This window comes from Sinocyclocheilus anshuiensis, unplaced genomic scaffold (genome assembly GCF_001515605.1).
Source record: "Sinocyclocheilus anshuiensis isolate Anshui unplaced genomic scaffold, SAMN03320099.WGS_v1.1 scaffold997, whole genome shotgun sequence".
Taxonomy (NCBI): domain Eukaryota; kingdom Metazoa; phylum Chordata; class Actinopteri; order Cypriniformes; family Cyprinidae; genus Sinocyclocheilus; species Sinocyclocheilus anshuiensis.
In genome coordinates, this window is record NW_015555715.1 from 1,048,621 (window position 1) to 1,065,098 (window position 16,478).

General features: G+C 37.3%; 2 protein-coding genes and 1 pseudogene across 6 annotated transcripts; 2 read left to right on the forward strand and 1 right to left on the reverse strand.

Annotated features, from left to right (window-relative positions):
* Positions 1 to 993: 993 nt before the first annotated feature.
* On the forward strand, positions 994 to 4,573 carry LOC107672197 (uncharacterized; annotated as a pseudogene).
* Positions 4,574 to 10,043: 5,470 nt separating this feature from the next.
* LOC107672315 (apoptosis facilitator Bcl-2-like protein 14) lies at positions 10,044 to 12,045 on the forward strand. 4 transcript variants are annotated; one of them, XM_016465460.1, is made up of 6 exons: positions 10,044 to 10,121; positions 10,685 to 10,815; positions 10,934 to 11,062; positions 11,153 to 11,232; positions 11,534 to 11,797; positions 11,939 to 12,045. In XM_016465460.1, the coding sequence occupies exons 2-6, from the start codon at positions 10,707 to 10,709 to the stop codon at positions 11,978 to 11,980; spliced, it is 624 nt and encodes a 207-aa protein (XP_016320946.1). In that variant the 5' UTR covers positions 10,044 to 10,121; positions 10,685 to 10,706; the 3' UTR covers positions 11,981 to 12,045. The 4 variants fall into 4 exon arrangements, with proteins under 4 accessions (XP_016320946.1, XP_016320943.1, XP_016320944.1 ...); XM_016465457.1 differs by having other exon boundaries at positions 10,051 to 10,129; positions 10,681 to 10,842; XM_016465458.1 differs by having other exon boundaries at positions 10,065 to 10,129; positions 10,685 to 10,842.
* Positions 12,046 to 12,069: 24 nt separating this feature from the next.
* Positions 12,070 to 16,328, reverse strand: LOC107672314 (tryptophan 5-hydroxylase 2-like). Of its 2 annotated transcripts, none has more exons than XM_016465455.1 (11): positions 16,060 to 16,328; positions 15,442 to 15,585; positions 15,129 to 15,312; positions 14,896 to 15,035; positions 14,660 to 14,727; positions 14,211 to 14,407; positions 13,951 to 14,086; positions 13,734 to 13,860; positions 13,295 to 13,390; positions 13,072 to 13,205; positions 12,070 to 12,966 (listed from the first exon to the last, which is right to left on the reverse strand). In XM_016465455.1, exons 1-11 carry the CDS (start codon positions 16,294 to 16,296, stop codon positions 12,792 to 12,794), a joined length of 1,638 nt encoding a protein of 545 aa, XP_016320941.1. In that variant the 5' UTR covers positions 16,297 to 16,328; the 3' UTR covers positions 12,070 to 12,791. The 2 variants fall into 2 exon arrangements, with proteins under 2 accessions (XP_016320941.1, XP_016320942.1); XM_016465456.1 differs by having other exon boundaries at positions 15,442 to 15,577; positions 16,060 to 16,167.
* Positions 16,329 to 16,478: the final 150 nt, after the last annotated feature.

Sequence of the window (16,478 nt, forward strand, 5' to 3'; positions counted from 1 at the left end):
TTACAGATCTTCTTTATGCACCAAGAGCTTGTAACACTCCAAGGAGAAAGGAAAAATTGAAATCGCATCATATGACCCCTTTAAGAGGATTACTACAGCAGATGCTTAGTAATTATTTGACATCCAAAGGCCACAGCCAGTCATTGATTGACTAGTGTGCCATAAGTACATGTGACATGTGAGTAACACAGCATACTGCATCAACAACAAATCAATGTTCCAATTCTCAAAATTTTTTAAATGTAAACTCACTGAATGCAGCTGAAAAAAGCTGTTGTTATTTGATTGTGTCTCTGGGAACACATCCATCCTGTGACTGCTCTGTGGTTTATCAAACATTCATAAGGCATTCTACAGGGAGAAAGACCATAGATGGGCAAACAAAACAAAACAGGAAGTGCCAGCATTGAATGCATCATAGACTTTAAGAGTAAATACTGATATATATAAATCTTGACACTGTTACCAAGGTTTCAGTGCTATCCAGTAGCATCCTTCTTACACTTCCCACACAGTCTAACAGGCTCTCTGCACTGAGATTGAAACCCACTGTGCTCGTCCAAGTGAATAGAATTCATTCAACGGTACTGGTGTTGGGTCCATGTGCCATCTTTAAACACCATCTGCTGCAACACACTCTGTTTATACACACACATTTATTATATGTTTTGGGGGTGCACAAGAAATCGTGACGCATTATAAGTCAACATGTTGATTTGACTATATAAATATATAATTTGCCGTGTGCCTGCAAATTGTGGCTCTGTTTTCACTATCTCTGCAGATATGGGACAGAGGCTCACATGCACAGAGTCACATGCCCTGATTCACCCTTGACTGTCCCGAGAGAGCGAGGGAAAGAGAGAGTGTGCACAAGTTACTGGAGAGATGAGATCAGGGATTTAAGAGTGCACAAAATTACATCCACACGTGCACTCCATGTTATGTAAGAGCCTTGACTGCCTTACTTTATGCTGTAGGATAACAGCAGTAGTGAGCGGACAGGCAGAGCAGATGCTGTGTACATACACAGGGAAGCCTACACTTAATACAGCAGGAGAAACAGAGAAGAATCTGCCATTTTTAGAAGCTATGGGCATAAGCCTGGATGCACTAAGCTTGGATGAGTTTGGATATTCAATGGCACTTCTAGGAAAAGGAGCTATTTCTGAGATTTCTTTCATGTGGCACGAATGGATTATAATCAGCAATGTTTAGCTTGCTACGCAGAGTATTGTGATCACCTCAGGACATATCTACTGTTTTGATCCTTATCTTGCGGCCCCTGGGGGCCTTTGATCATGACATCAGCGTGGTCCTTGATGTGGGTTGTGTGTGGACTGACGGTGTGGATTCCCCACACTCACGCAGCCTCAGTGAACCCCAATCTGCTCATGACCATCTCTGATCCAACCACTGTCGAGCAACCAATCAATCCAGAGCATCCGACTGAATCTACAGATCCACCCAGCAACAACACAGGTGAGATGTGAGGTGCTGATGAAAACATTAAGTTTTTAAACTTTGAAAACTAACCTTCAGGAAATAAATATCAGGGAAAATATCTCTTTATGTATATCTTGATATACTTTACATATAGTATATTCATATGTATGAAAATGAAATAAAAACGCATGGTTTCTCAACACTCAAGCAGCCTCAGTGAGTTCCATTCTGCTCATGACCACCTCTGATGCAAGTACTGAAGTGCAATCAACCACTCCAAAACATCAGAATGTCTCTACAGATCCACCCAGCAGCAACAACACAGGTGCGAACAATTGAAGACACTGCAGCAGACACTCAAGAGGATGGATGGATGGATGGATGGATGGATGGATGGATGGACGGACAGATGGACAGAAAAGCAGACACATATACAGAGACAGACAAACTGATATATAGATAGAGAGAGAGAGAGACAGATAGACAGACAGACAGACACATATACTGAGACAGACAGACACTTTTTAGCACTTTGTGTACACAATTTCTCCTTACCTGCACAATGGGTGAACTGTGTGGAATTAATCAATATTTGATAAAGGGCCTTATCTTTATTTAATCAGTTGCTATTCCAAAAGCGGGGAGGAACTGGGGGGGATTTGAGCAAGAGGATCAAGAAGCTATATAGGGAAGACAGTCACTGATATGCTGGCACCGATACAAAGCAAAATATACTCTCAGAGCATTATGCAAATAGAAGACATGTACACATTAATGAAAATTCACTGTGGTTCACCACCGGATACAAAGATGCGTGAGATGTCTCACTACAAAGGACAGATGTCTGCAGTGATGACAGCAAGATGTATGTGGCAGTAAAAAAATATATAACATATGCAAAAAATGTTGGAACTGGAATGATACAGTCATTTCCTCAGAGGGTTTCATGATGACGCATTTATTGGATTTTGAAAGCTTTTACAGAATGACTGAATAAATTCAGCCATGTGTCATGAGACAGATTATTATTTAATCACAGTTTAACACATCATAAAATATTGAAAGCCCGATTGTATCCATCTACACTTCTGTCTGTCCATGTGTTCCTCCAGGATTTGCGTGTATCTCTGTGCTTCCCCCACGACGGGGATCATACTATGTGGAGCACGGCACGGGGGTATCTGTGGGCTCCATGCTTGTGTTCTGGTGTAAGGAGGGCTACCAGCTGGTTGGCCATGAGAAAATCACATGCATCCTACATGCGGGCGTCCCTCGATGGAGCAGCTACCTGCCAGTCTGTGAGAGTAGGGCAGCCATTTTGTCTTATATTCCAAGAAATCATCCTAATTACCCTGATTATTGTTTCCATAGGCAACTTTGTCCATTTCCATTAAATTTAAGTGAATGTATGATTTAGGTTTATGGTTTGGTATAAAATACCTTAAGAATATTTACAGGGTTTATTTTTTCAGTTGTAATAAAACTGGCCATCATATCTGGTCAAATAAACACTATTCTTTTCAGGTATCCCTCAGTCAAATGACCAGGGACTTCGCATTGCTTTACTGCTGTCTGTTGTGAGCGGGGTGGTCATTCTTGTCATGACTGTGTGCTTCATCGTCTGATGTTGTCAAGAGTGCATGAGGAAAAAGAAGGAAAAGCATCGGATGGGTAGAAGCAGGTTAGTCATTTTAATACTTAAAATAACCTTAAAGATTACATATTTTGAAATTAAAAAATCATCAAAATAATGAAAAGTGTTGTGTCTTTCAATAATATAAACTTAACAAATATATAGCGGCCCCATAAAGTAGTTACACTTAAAGATGAATGTATAATTGTCTTAAATCAAGTTATTAAACCAAGTGGCATTTTTCATTTCCTCGATTGATTCATAGGCTTAAGCAGATACACTGTGTTCTAAAGTTATAATGATTCAATTTAAAGTTAAAAAACATTTTTTAGAGACAACATGCACTATAAATGTTTAATATTAAACTATCATCATACTAAATGTGTTGGTACTGTCTTCACCTTCAGGAGAAGAGAAACACAGAGCTCTAGGTCTCGGAGGAGCCCGTCCTGGTTGGAGCGAGAGCATATAGACTGGGAGGCATTCCCTCCACCTAAACTTTTCAGCCTGTCCCAGCGTCTTCACCGACCACTGCCCCCTGGTAGTCCTGTTCATTCAGAGGTCATCAGAGCCTATGAGAACAGAGGGTATGAGGGGTACGGAAAATCATTGTAAAACATCTTTAAAATGGTGTTTTTTGAGCACCAAATCAGCATATTAGACTAATTTCTGAAGGATCATGTGACATTAAAGACTAGTGTAATGACTGCTGAAAATTTCGCTTTGCCATCACAGGAATAAATTACATTTTAAAATATATTAAAATAGAATACAGCTGGAACTTCCAACAGTAATAGCCTCTCTTCTGCCTATATTTGTGGCACAATACACCCCTTACGTGTATTGAAACCCACATCCTGAGCCCACTCGCTACAACCACACCACATTTTTGAATATTATGTAATATGTGGGAGGATGTATAAAGCCATAAGACATATACTGTAAGATGTGATTCAGTTTCTGTGATGTTGTGCATCACAGAAGTCTCTTCTCCTTTCCACACACGAGTCAGGAGAGTCTGCTGAGAAGCCCCCATAGCACATACCCTTCATACCATCCCAACAGCCAAATCTACCCAGCCCTGGTTTTCCAGAGGGTTCAAACTGAGCCAAACCCCTCCACCTCTTCTACCTCCCCAGTTTACATACAGATTTCTACACCTCCCAAAAACAAGACCCCACATGCCCCTACTGTCACCCACCCACAGACTTGTCGCAACATAGATGCAACCAGTAGTCATTTTTCTCATCAGCAGCACTGAATGTGGCCAAGACAATACAGACAACATTGCACAGCTGTGGTGGTCAGATTTAACTGGTCGGTGTAACCAGAAGCACTTTGATATTTTTAATGTTGATGTCTTTTAATATTTGCTATATTGTAAATATATTCCATTTTGAGGTGGACCTGTTTATTTTTGTCAGATCTTTGATAGCACTAAAGGTACCTAATTTAACCAAGCAAAATGTAAATAGAAGATGTAAGAACATAAAATTGAACGATAAACCAAAATCTTTTTGTTTTGTACATTTTTTAAATTTTCTTTGAGGTGGTCAACTTCCACTCATTTTCATTATATTATATTCATAATGTGTTGTAAAAACAGCGATATATATACTCTTGGTTAGAATGAGCCATTTGTAACCTAACTGTAAAATTTGCACTTTAATGCACTGATTCATTTGTAATAAATTGTTGTGTCAATCTATTTTTCTTGAGCCCTTAAATGAGTCTGGATGCCCTTGCTGATTTGAGTAAAATTTGCTACATGGGTTTTTTCGAACCAGAACAAATGTGGTAAAAAAAGAAAAGAAAATCTCTCTCATTTTCATTGGGTGGTGGACACCATTCGTTCAATGAACCAAAACAGAAATTCAAATCATTTTACTTAATTTACATGAACACAACAGAACAAGGACTGATATATTTAAGATCTGTCAAAAAGAGAGAAGAAAAAGGACAGGGAACAATACAATTGATCTCATAGCAAGAAAAGCTCAGTTTTTATGTCTCAACATTTTCAGTAACACTTGCACAACTTATTTTATTCACATCATACTTTAGATATTTTTTAAATTATTTAAACATTTAAAAAATATAATTATTATTTGTGTGTGTGTCTGTATACACTATATACATTCAACAATTTAGGGTCAGTAGATTTTTTGATGAAATATACTTCAATATATATATATATATATATATATATATATATACACACACACACAAACACAGTATATACTGTATACCACACACACACAAACACAGTATATACTGTATACTTATTCAGCAAGGATGCATTAAATTGACCAAAAGTGATCAAAAGTACATACATTTATAATGTTACAAAATATTTCTATTTCAAATAAATACTGTTCTTTTGATCTTTCTATTTATCAAATAATCCTGAAATTAATTCTACAAAATAATTAAACAGCAAATGTTTTCAAATCAGTAATTATAATAAATGTTTTTTGGGCATCAAAATAGCATATTAATCATTTCTGAAGGATCATGTGACACGTAAGACTGGAATAATGGCTGTTCCTCTCACAGGTATAAAAATGTATTTTTAGATATGTTAAAATAGGGGGAAAAAAGTTATTTTAAATTGTAATAATACTTCAAAAAATAAGTTGTTACTTTCTAAATGCATGCATAAGCATCTACCTATTTGTATGTGTGTACATAAATACATTTGAGAGTTTAAATGCTTTTTGCTATATTTGCCATGTTTTTGTACTACCAGCAATGTTCTTTATTGTTTACAGTGCTCAGTCAACATGGCAAACAGGACATCAAATGTAACCTATACACACACAATCTACAGTAATACCAGCAATTATACAAGCAATTTTCATCAGTTGTTTCTTACCAGTGTGGATAAGTGCAATGATAAACATTATGCCTATGTTCGCTTACCACTAGAAATTTTAACTTTTGTGGTGGGCATCCCAACTAATGTGGCTCTGCTATGGATGCTAGTGAGGGGCAAGAAAGCTCTATCACCCTCTGAAGTTTTGGGGCTCAATCTTGCCGTGCTGAATGTCATCTTCTGCATCAGTCTTCCTCTTGATATGTACATTTCTGTGAGTGAACGCGCTGGACAGCTCCTGGTAGTTTCAGAGGCCATTTCTATCCTCAACCTGATCGGCTGTCCTCTTCTCTTGACTAGTATGTGTGTGGAGCGCTACCTGGCCGCAGCACATGCAGTCTGCTACATGAAACTAGGGAATAAATGGGAGTATTGTGCTGTCTGCTCGGCTCTAATCTGGATCATCACTTTAGGCATTGTGGTGATTACCTACCAACAAAGGCTTCCTAAAATAGTTATGTACTTGTCAATCACCACTGATGTTTTCTTACTGATAATGCTGGCATGTCTTACAGGCATTGTGCAAGTACTCTGCAAAAAAGGTCCGGGTGAAGGGCAAACTGGTGGAAGAGGTGGGTCATCCGTAAGAAACAGAGCACTAAAGAACACCTTGCTGATTCTAATCCCTTCAGCTGTAATCTATGGACCTGCCCTGGCTATCGCTCCTTTCATTTTCACACTTAAGAATAGGGATGAAGAAATTAGTCACACAAGCTGTTTAATCCTGAATCTGATGCACACCTTTCCCGGTCTTGGGACCTGTATCGGGCCTGTGTTTTACATGTCCCGCACAAAACAACTAGCCTGCTGGAAAAAGAATGCTGAAAACAAACAATAACTACAGGATATAAAGTGAAGTTTCCATTAAAAAGACTTCTGTTAGATTAGTACATTGACAATTATTTATAATATTGTTTTGACTGATATTGCTATTTACCTGTTTTAAAGAAATATTATTTTCTTGCTTTCAGTGTTAGGGAAAGTTAAAGTAATGCATTACAATATTGCATTATTTCATAAATAAGTAACTAATTGCATTACTTAGTTACTTTTTATTGAAAGTAATGCATTGTGTTACTTTTTGCCACCTGGGCTGAACTTGCTTATTTGTTTTTTAATAACAAATAAAAATCCAAAAGTTATATTTTTAGCCCTTTCACTCGAAAAGTGAATAAGCCTCAGGCTGAAGGAAATGCCTTTACCAGAGCACCTCACTCCCAGTTTCTCTCAACATAGGGACAGGAGAGATGTCAGTGAATAAATGGGAAAACAAAGTAACTTGCGTTACTTACTAGAAAAAATAACTCAGATATTTCATTGTAAATTTCAAAGTAATGCGTCACTTTACAAGTTACTTGAGAAAAGTAATCTGATTAAGTAACTCACGTTACTTGTAATGCGTTGCCCTCAACACTGCTTGCTTTTAAGTTAACGCATATATGCTTGAATATAAAGATGTTTGAATGCTACACTCTTAAAAATAAAGGTGCTTCAAAAGGTTCTTCAAGCAATGCCATAGAAGAACCATTTTTGGTTCCACAAAGAACCATTCAGTCAAAGGTTCTTTAAAGAACCATCTCTTTCTTACCTTTTTATAATCTGAAGAACCTTCTTTCGCCACAAAGAACCTTTTGTGAAACAGAAAGGTTCTTCAGATGTTAAAGGTTCTTTATGGAACCATTTAGAAAAAAAGGTTCTTCTATGGCATCGTGAAGCACCTTTATTTTTAAGAGTGTATGTGATTGGAAGGTAATGAAATACTTAAAATGACATTGACGTAGAGTAGAGTAGACAAATGTACTTGACTTCCTTTCGTTTATAATGTAGAACAGGATGAAATGAGCCAAAGATCTGAAAAGTAATTTTATGAATTACTTCACGGGGTGAAGAGAAGGTGTTAAAACCACAAGCGGAGGTAAGACTGATTAAGACTATAATGAAGAAGTGGAAAAGTGTGAGAAGAAGACAACAGCGTAGGCGATGGCGGAAGGAATTAGACATGATTTACAGAGACAGATACTTTTACAACAGGAAGACGGAAGACTGGTTCATACAGGACATAGAGGAGTTGATGAATGAGATAGAAGTGGAATTCCCCAAAAAGAAGTATAATAAGACTGAGGAGTAAAGCACTGTTTAGATCAGGGGTGTCAAACTCCGTTCCTGGAGGGCCAGAGCCCTGCAGAGTTTAGGTTCAACCCTAATTAAACACACCTGATCCAACTAATCAAGTCCTTTAGACTTATTTGAAAACTACATGGTATGTGTGTTGGAGCAGGGTTGGAACAAAACTCTGCAGGGCTCCGGCCCTCCAGGAATTGAGTTTGACACCCCTGGTTTAGATGCTCCTTGCATTAAGTGTGAAGGACACCAGAAACCCTGTTGAGGAACTCGAGGAACTTAACAGCATCACCAGAATAGCTGTTTAGAGTTTGATTATAGAGCTCTTAGTTTAACTGAAGTTTTTTTTTTCATTAACTGCTTTATATTGTAACCAATAAAATAAGTGTTTTATACGATTGCCTTCTGTGAGACTACTTATAACTACGAGTCTCAAAAAATAAGCACAAATGTCATTCCTAAAGAGCTTCAACCTGCGGGCGGGTGAGTACTTTATGGTTTAGACTAGATTGTACTATCCTTACCCTTCCTTTATAATCATCGGGTTAAAGGTGTAAGATAAAAAGACACACCAAGACAACAATATTAATAACTACACTCTTAAAAATAAAGGTGCTTCACGATGCCATAGAAGAACCTTTTTGCCCAAATGGTTCCATAAAGAACCTTTAACATCTGAAGAACCTTTCTGTTTCACAAAGGGTTCTTTGTGGTGAAAGAAGGTTCTTCAGATTATAAAAAGGTAAGAAAGAGATGGTTCTTTAAAGAACCTTTGACAGAATGGTTCTTTGTGGAACCAAAAATGGTTCTTCTATAGCATCACTTGAAGAACCTTTAGAAGCACCTTTATTTTTAAGAGTGTACATTCTTTAAATTAAATTTTAAATACTGTCTGTTGCCTGTGGATTTAAATTTGTACCTATATAAACACTGTAAAATTAATTTAGTAACTAAAATGCAGATTATTATTACCTGGTTCTTACTGTACTTTTGGATTTGCAGACAAAATCTCAAAGAAATATTTGTAATCATAGTTTATCATTTGAGTTAGTAGTTTGTTAGTAGATGCTACCCTTTATAATAATAGGCCTACAAAAATGTACATTTATAAAAAATTAAAACAATTTTTGTATATTTAGCAATAGAAAATCCCTTGTAATGTTTTTGTTGTTGTTTATTATACATTACACGTGCACACACACATCACCCTGAACTAAATTAATACTGTAGGCCTATATCATATTTAAACTGATAAACTTTGGCTAGAGACGTCATAATCATCTAGCTATTATGAACATGCATATTAACATAAACAACAGAAGCAAGAGAAATTAGAATTTTCTTCAGAAATTCTGCAAAATCATCCAATACTGTCTGTAATAATAATTCTTTAAAATGCTCTAAAATTATTTTATTATTTTATATGTTATTAGCCTATAGCCTACTTTTTTTTTTTTTTTTTAATGGTTGTAAATTGGTAAAAACATAAAAAGGCTAAATAAAAGGTTAAATAAAAAGATGAAAATGTTTACAAATATTAACAAATTCTACAGCTTTTAATAGATGTAGCAGATTAATTAAATAATAGGTTATAAGACATCTCAAAGGTGAAAAAACGAATAAAATATTTCTAAAACACAATTGAAAGCTGTGCATCATGTGATCGCTGATAAATGAACAGAAACCACTGATCTATAGAGAACATTATATAGATCAGTGACAGAAACCAAAACAATGTGAATGATACGAGAAGGGTGTTCCTGCACAACTGGAGGCTGCAGTTTCAGGACCGCAGTTCTAGGACCCTATTCTTTTGTAACAGCGCCACCTACCGAATTGGATAATATAGCGGAGGCTGCAGTTTCAGGACCGCATTTCTGGGACCCTGGTGGTCCTGAAACTACAGCCTCCGGTTGTGCATGGGAATGATGACTCGAAAAGAAAACGAAAGCAAGTCACAGCTGTACGTGCAAAACGTCCGTGCACGTAATACGTCGCAAGTACTGACGTACAGTACGTCTCCAACTCTCAGGAAAACTTTACCCGGTTTCCCGGTAAGTTTTGTTGTATATTTTCTGTTTAGAAAATAGGAGACCGCATTGCTTTTACATTTATTCAGTAGATTTTATGTCAGAATCAGAATCAGAATCAGAATTAGCTTTATTCGCCAGGTGTGCAAACACACGAGGAATTTGTTTTGGTTTTTTAAGGTGCTCCTGGTACATTTAAGACAGGACAAACAAACAAAAAAAGTACAAGTACCAACCAAGTAGCGACAAACCATCGCTGCCATCCGCGGCGCCATCTTGGATGGCTATTTGGCTATTTTAATGGCTATTTTAATGTGGTCCGGTTAAAGAATTACAACAATGAAATGTGCGTTTTGCACTGAAATTTGCGGTCAGTGGAACTAGATATGATCAGTGGCGTTGTGTAAAGTTTCAACTGTAGCTCCATACCTCAGTTTACAAACTGAAACAGCGCAGTTAAAGTCTTTTTAGATATGAAATGTTAATAAGTTCACATTTATCGTTTTGATTTGATTACATTTTTTACGGATATAACATGTAGCATAACAAGTAAAATGTCCTGTTTCTTTATCTAGTCAGCAGAAATCAGTGGGTGTTTCACATGATGGAAGACGATTCACCTTTAATAACTTGTAGTGATGAATATCGACTTCTTGAAACATACTGCCAGAAGAGGAGGAAGCCCCGCGCCAGATCGGTCCAAAGTGCCTGTATGTACAGACTGGAGGCACGATCAGGTCAGAGAGATACTGTATTTGAGATCTGTGACTCTTTCTGAGATGATTATAACATTTATTCTCATTTTAATGTCATGTCTGTTGAAAACAGGTGATGAGCAATTTGGTGATGTGGCTGAAAAACTCACCCAGATTGTAGACAATGGACTCCTTGATGAAGAACTACTCCAGACTGTAGACAAAAGACTTATTGTTGACGAAGGGCTAGAGTCAGCTGGTGGTACTGTTATACACAATCAGTCATCGAAATATCATCTTGTATAACACTATTGATTATCCAGATTTTAATTGTGCTCTGTCCTTTTTATAGGTGTTAAAGATGTTGACCAAGATGTTATAGACAAGCTTGTTGACTTACTGAAGAAATCAGGGGACAACTTAAATGAAAGGGTAAACATCATGATCTCTTTACAGTCTGTAGTCTGACTAACTGGTTAGTTTTGGTTTAGTGAATAGTTTTAGATAATCCACTGGATTAAATTGATATATTTTGATATTTGGAAATTGGAACTTGATGGATACAAACCAAATGTAAGACTTCAGTTAAAAACTCTAAAACAAATATTACGAAAATCGATTATAAAATATTAGAATTCTCATTAAAGAGACACGATCAAAGCTGTTAAATAACTGTTCAGTGTGCTGTCCTAAAACCTTTTCTTGCTCTTAAATGTCCCCTCTGCCTTCTCAGATTCAGAGCAACCATGAGCTTTTAGGATACCTGCAGCGTACGTTCTCTTACGACTTGTTTAAAAAAGTGACCGAAGCCTTCATCACGAGTGTGGTGCCAGAATATCTGCAGAGCAGAAGGAAACGTGAGCAGATCGCCCTGGCCTTTGAGGTCACCAGCAGACTCAAAGCCCTGGACCTACACCCCATGAACAGGGCCATGGGATACGGAGCTCAGTACCTGCAGGAGTATTTCGCTCCCTGGGTTAAACAGCACGGTGGTTGGGTGAGAGTTTACGCACCAGTTTTTAGTTAAAAAAAAAGTTTCAAATAAATCATTTTACTAGAAATGAATGAAGTTTACTCAATACAATAATTACAATAATGCTTAATACACAACTTATATGTCATCTCTGACTCACTATAGGAGAAAGCCTTTGACGAGGACGATGATGAAGAAGTCCACTGACAAGATACACTGTGAAATGGATGGTTATTAGTAGTCAATGTGATATACAGTATATTGAGGAATATATTGATATTAGCTATTATAATAGATTTCTAAAAATCTATAAAATCTATATTTTATAAATCTATAGATACCTTTTTTACTTTTATTATGCTGGTTATATTTAAGTGTATATATTCACAGTATTAAATATGTACTTGTTTATATATACATTTAATGTAAAATAAAATAAAATGTAGTGTTATGAATGAAATGTGCCCTTAACTCATTGCTGCGCACTTTTAAAAAGCAGATCAAAATATAATGCTAAAATATAATGCTTTATTGACTGAGATGTTGGCTTTTCAACAACAAATAAAGCAAGCACCACATACATGCGTTTAGAATGCCACTGGAATCAGGATAGTGCTTAATAGGTTTTTTTAATTCATTTTTTTTATCATTATTAATGTACCAACTGCCTTCACTTGCTATGAGGTTGAAATAAAACACATACATTTTGTAACTCTGTTTTAAGCAGAACATTCGGCACAAAGAGGCAAAGACTAGATAAATATTAAATCCTTTCTTTTCATTTAGTGTCTTAATACATTGACATGTTGACTGGGTTTGAATGCCGTATGACTACGGTTGCAATATTTCACACCTTAATTTATGTGGCATACATCCTCATAACAAGGCAAGACTAATAAATGTTTAGCCCAGATAATCAACATCACTACAGATGTTAAAGTATTAATGGAATTGGAATTTAATAATGTAAAACAGTTGCAGATTTATTCTACAATAAAGCACTGATGACTCTGATTAGCTAGATACCGAGGTACGTGTTCATTTTTCCCAGGGCATCGCAGACAGTGGTTAGGTCGCTGCGTAGATCTTGAACCACGTTCTCAATGCTCCTGGTGTCCTTCAATAAATCAATGCTCTGGGTGTACGGGTTGTAGTAGACAGAAAAAGGCCTCTTTATTGTTTTAGCAAATTCCCTGTTTAGAAGGAACAACATTAATTGACATTATTAAGTCCAAATGTGTCTCTTTTACACAGTTGTGGATTATTGTCCATTTTCACATTTGACTGGATATATTTACCTCATTTTCTGTTTTGCCTCTTCAAAACTCTCTGAGACAAAATAAACATCTTGAAATGTTGTAATGAGGCACTCCTGGTAGCATGTGGTTTTGGGATCAAACATATTCACTGTTGCCTTGTCAGATAACGCATGCTGCATCATAAAAGATTATTCATTCACTTATAAATTATAAAATCTTAATGCTTGAGGTGCTTAAATATAGTTAACAAAGGGCTTCATACTCTCAACTCTCCAATAGAAGACAGTAGACCTGCTCCATAGGCTCTCAACTGACCGTCTTGTTTGCACAGTCCAAATTCAATTGTGAAGAAATAGCACTAGAAAAAAAAAGCACAGCAGTTCATTGCATAATAAACATGTTGCATATATTGCAAAGGTTTAGAAGCAATATTATCTACAACACGTTCCTTCAGGCCTTTATGAGATATACCCACTCATACTGAAACCACCAAAAACCTTATACCCAGATCTGATTGTCTCACTAAAGTCCGAGATACAGAGCCGGTGATCTGATTTCAATGCAAACGCATGTAACTCAACACCATAGATCAAACTTCATGCCATGAAAAACTTCAGTGACCTTTTTATTTCGGTGTCATGTTATGAACCTGCCAGTTCGAGATGACATTTAAGAATTCAATAAGCTGCTGTCACACTTACTGTTGCCAGCTTCTGCACATCCTTGTCTGAAGCGCCTAGAGATGCAAGGCCAATCTCTTGAGAAAACTGAGCAAACTTGGGATCGGCCAGGAGCGCCATGTGACCCAGCAGTTCATGGCAGGTGTCCCTGAGGACATGAAAACAGTTTACAGGTTGGAGGTGAAGAAGAAAAATGACATTTTCTACCAAAGATTTATTGGTGGGGGTTTATACTCACGGTTCTGGTGTGTAGAGTGGATCAGTGCTGTGACGTATATACTGAGTGCAATTAAACACTCGATAAGCCAGACCGGCCAGGAAGTCTCGTGGTGACAGATATCCAGCCACAGGTCGTACGGTAAAACCTGACCTCTCTGCAAGGTTCACAATCAAAACCTCCAGATTAAATAGTGTAGACTTTTTAACTGAATGAATGCAATTAATAATGCAAGTAGAAAGTAGTTGCATGGCTGTGACTTGACGTGACACATTTTTTACCACGTAAGAATCGAGACACATCTTCCAGCTGTGGGATGTTGTCCTCCCTGTATCCACAATGCTTTGTGAGAAGAGGGAGGTTTTTTAAGTACTCGCGGCAGGCGTGAGTTGGATAGAGTTTTGTAAGTTCTCTGAAAATTACTCCCCATGTCTTCACTTCTTCTGCTGTGTACTCGATCCGTGGGATGGGCTGCCCACTGAAGATTAAAAAAAAAAAAAAAAGATTTTCTGATTCATATTATGTAAGAAATGGAAGAAAACTCAGCAATTTCTGTCATTTCAGTTAGTTTGTAAGACTCTAACTTAAATTTCATATAATTTCCATTTATGGAACTGTATTATGCTTCAGCTTTTAACTATTGTAGCATTTTTAACTAGTTAACAATTGAGCTACAAGAACCCAAAATCAATTACACAAGAATATAAACTATATTATACTCCATACTAACAATTTGTAGTTCATTGCAACTTCCACAAAGTACTTCCTTCTCTCCCGATACACTTTGTCTTTAAAGCCCTGCAACAAAGAACAAAGAATCACTTTACAATAAGGTTTAATTTTTAACCTTAGATAATGCACTGGGTATCATGAACAATTTTTACAGAATCCATTAAGCTAGATTAAAGTAAGTTTATAAATATACTATTATTCACTGGTAACTGGTTACTAAACAGATTTACGTACTGGATGGTCAGCATCCAGTTCTGAGCCATACATTAGCACTCTATGAGAGCATTGGTCCAGCTCTGAGATCTTTTGGGGAAACCATGGTATTCCTTCCCCATCTGGCAACCCACCCAAAACACACACACAGTCCAAACAGTCTGGAATAAATAGTCAGGTGAATCAGTAACATTGTCACAAAGCTGGAACATAATTACAGTGACTATTCTTCTGCTCACTGAGTTCAGGTTTACCGGTCTCTGCAGACCACACTTGTTGAGGTGTGTTATATGAGACAATGTTGACGTGGTCTTTCAGGTGCTGCACCAACTCACTGAACTCTTTCTTTGTGCAGTTGCACTCTGCATAAATCTCCACCTCATTGGTGACTCTCTTGGATCTCCGAGACTCAATGTGGGACAAATTCACATGCTTCTCCTTTTAAAAAACAACGGCAGGATGTCACTTTGGTTTAAATCAAAAGTCTATTAAAATTATTATGCATTAGATATACTTATTAAAATGTGCTATTAATCTACCCCACCAAAAGATGACGTTTTCACTAACCTGAAAGAGTCTCAGCGCTTTCACCAGACAGCCCACTTCATTCTTCAGAGAGAAAATCACTGCTAATTTCCCAAGGTCATGAGTGGATTTTGGTTCTTCTTTATCAGGTCTTTCATCTATCCGATTAAAGGATGTCCTGCGGAGCTGTGCGGAGGTGTTACTTAGTGAATGTAAAACTCTTTGGATGCAGAAATTGGTTAAGATAAAAGCTTATTTCTTTTAAAAAAGTAATTTCAAACGTTAAGCACACAAGGGTGGTCATTTATAACCTCAAAAAGGAGAATTTACACTTTGACCTTAACTGCCTTTGACTGACTTCTGTTTTTTTATTACATCACTGTGCCCAGTTCCAGCTGGCCTGGCTTTCAGTCAGTAAACTAGTGAATTGTGTAATAAAACATTTCATTAGATTTGCATCTGCATCCAGAATCACCTATGGCCATTAATTAAGTTTTTCCAATGTAAACCAATGGCTTATGCAAGTAACTGGCTTTAAAAAAAGCACAAAAAACTACAATAATTTAATATATTCCAAAAATTTGAACAAATATTATGGCAATTTGACTATATGGAATGTGGCGCCCAAAAGGGGGGCCATCAAAACGGTTCAGTACTCACCATGGAGGCTGCAAGGTGTTGTTGATCATACATTGCTGAATCCAACGATAGACCTCGTCGAGCCCAGTATTTGCTGGAGAACATCATCATAGCGGGTTGCATTTTAGGAATTGCTTCTTGACCCCTTTTCCCAAGAAGCCCAACTGGTGATTTAGGGGCTGTCTGTGGCCCCTTCGGGTTAGTTTGTAGTAAAGAGGACATAGTTGCCGTCTCTTGAGATGTCTTCTTTCCCTGCATTTCATATGGCAAAGGTACTATTGTCTCAGAAGATATCCCCAAAGCTCCCCTTTGCATATGCCACAGTACGACACTCCTCCCCCGGCAGTATCAGAGCTGGGATTATATACTGTGACGAATGACATTTTAAGGGCCACTGTCTCACGGGGTAGGCAATCACTCATATTAGCTTTTGAGGGGAT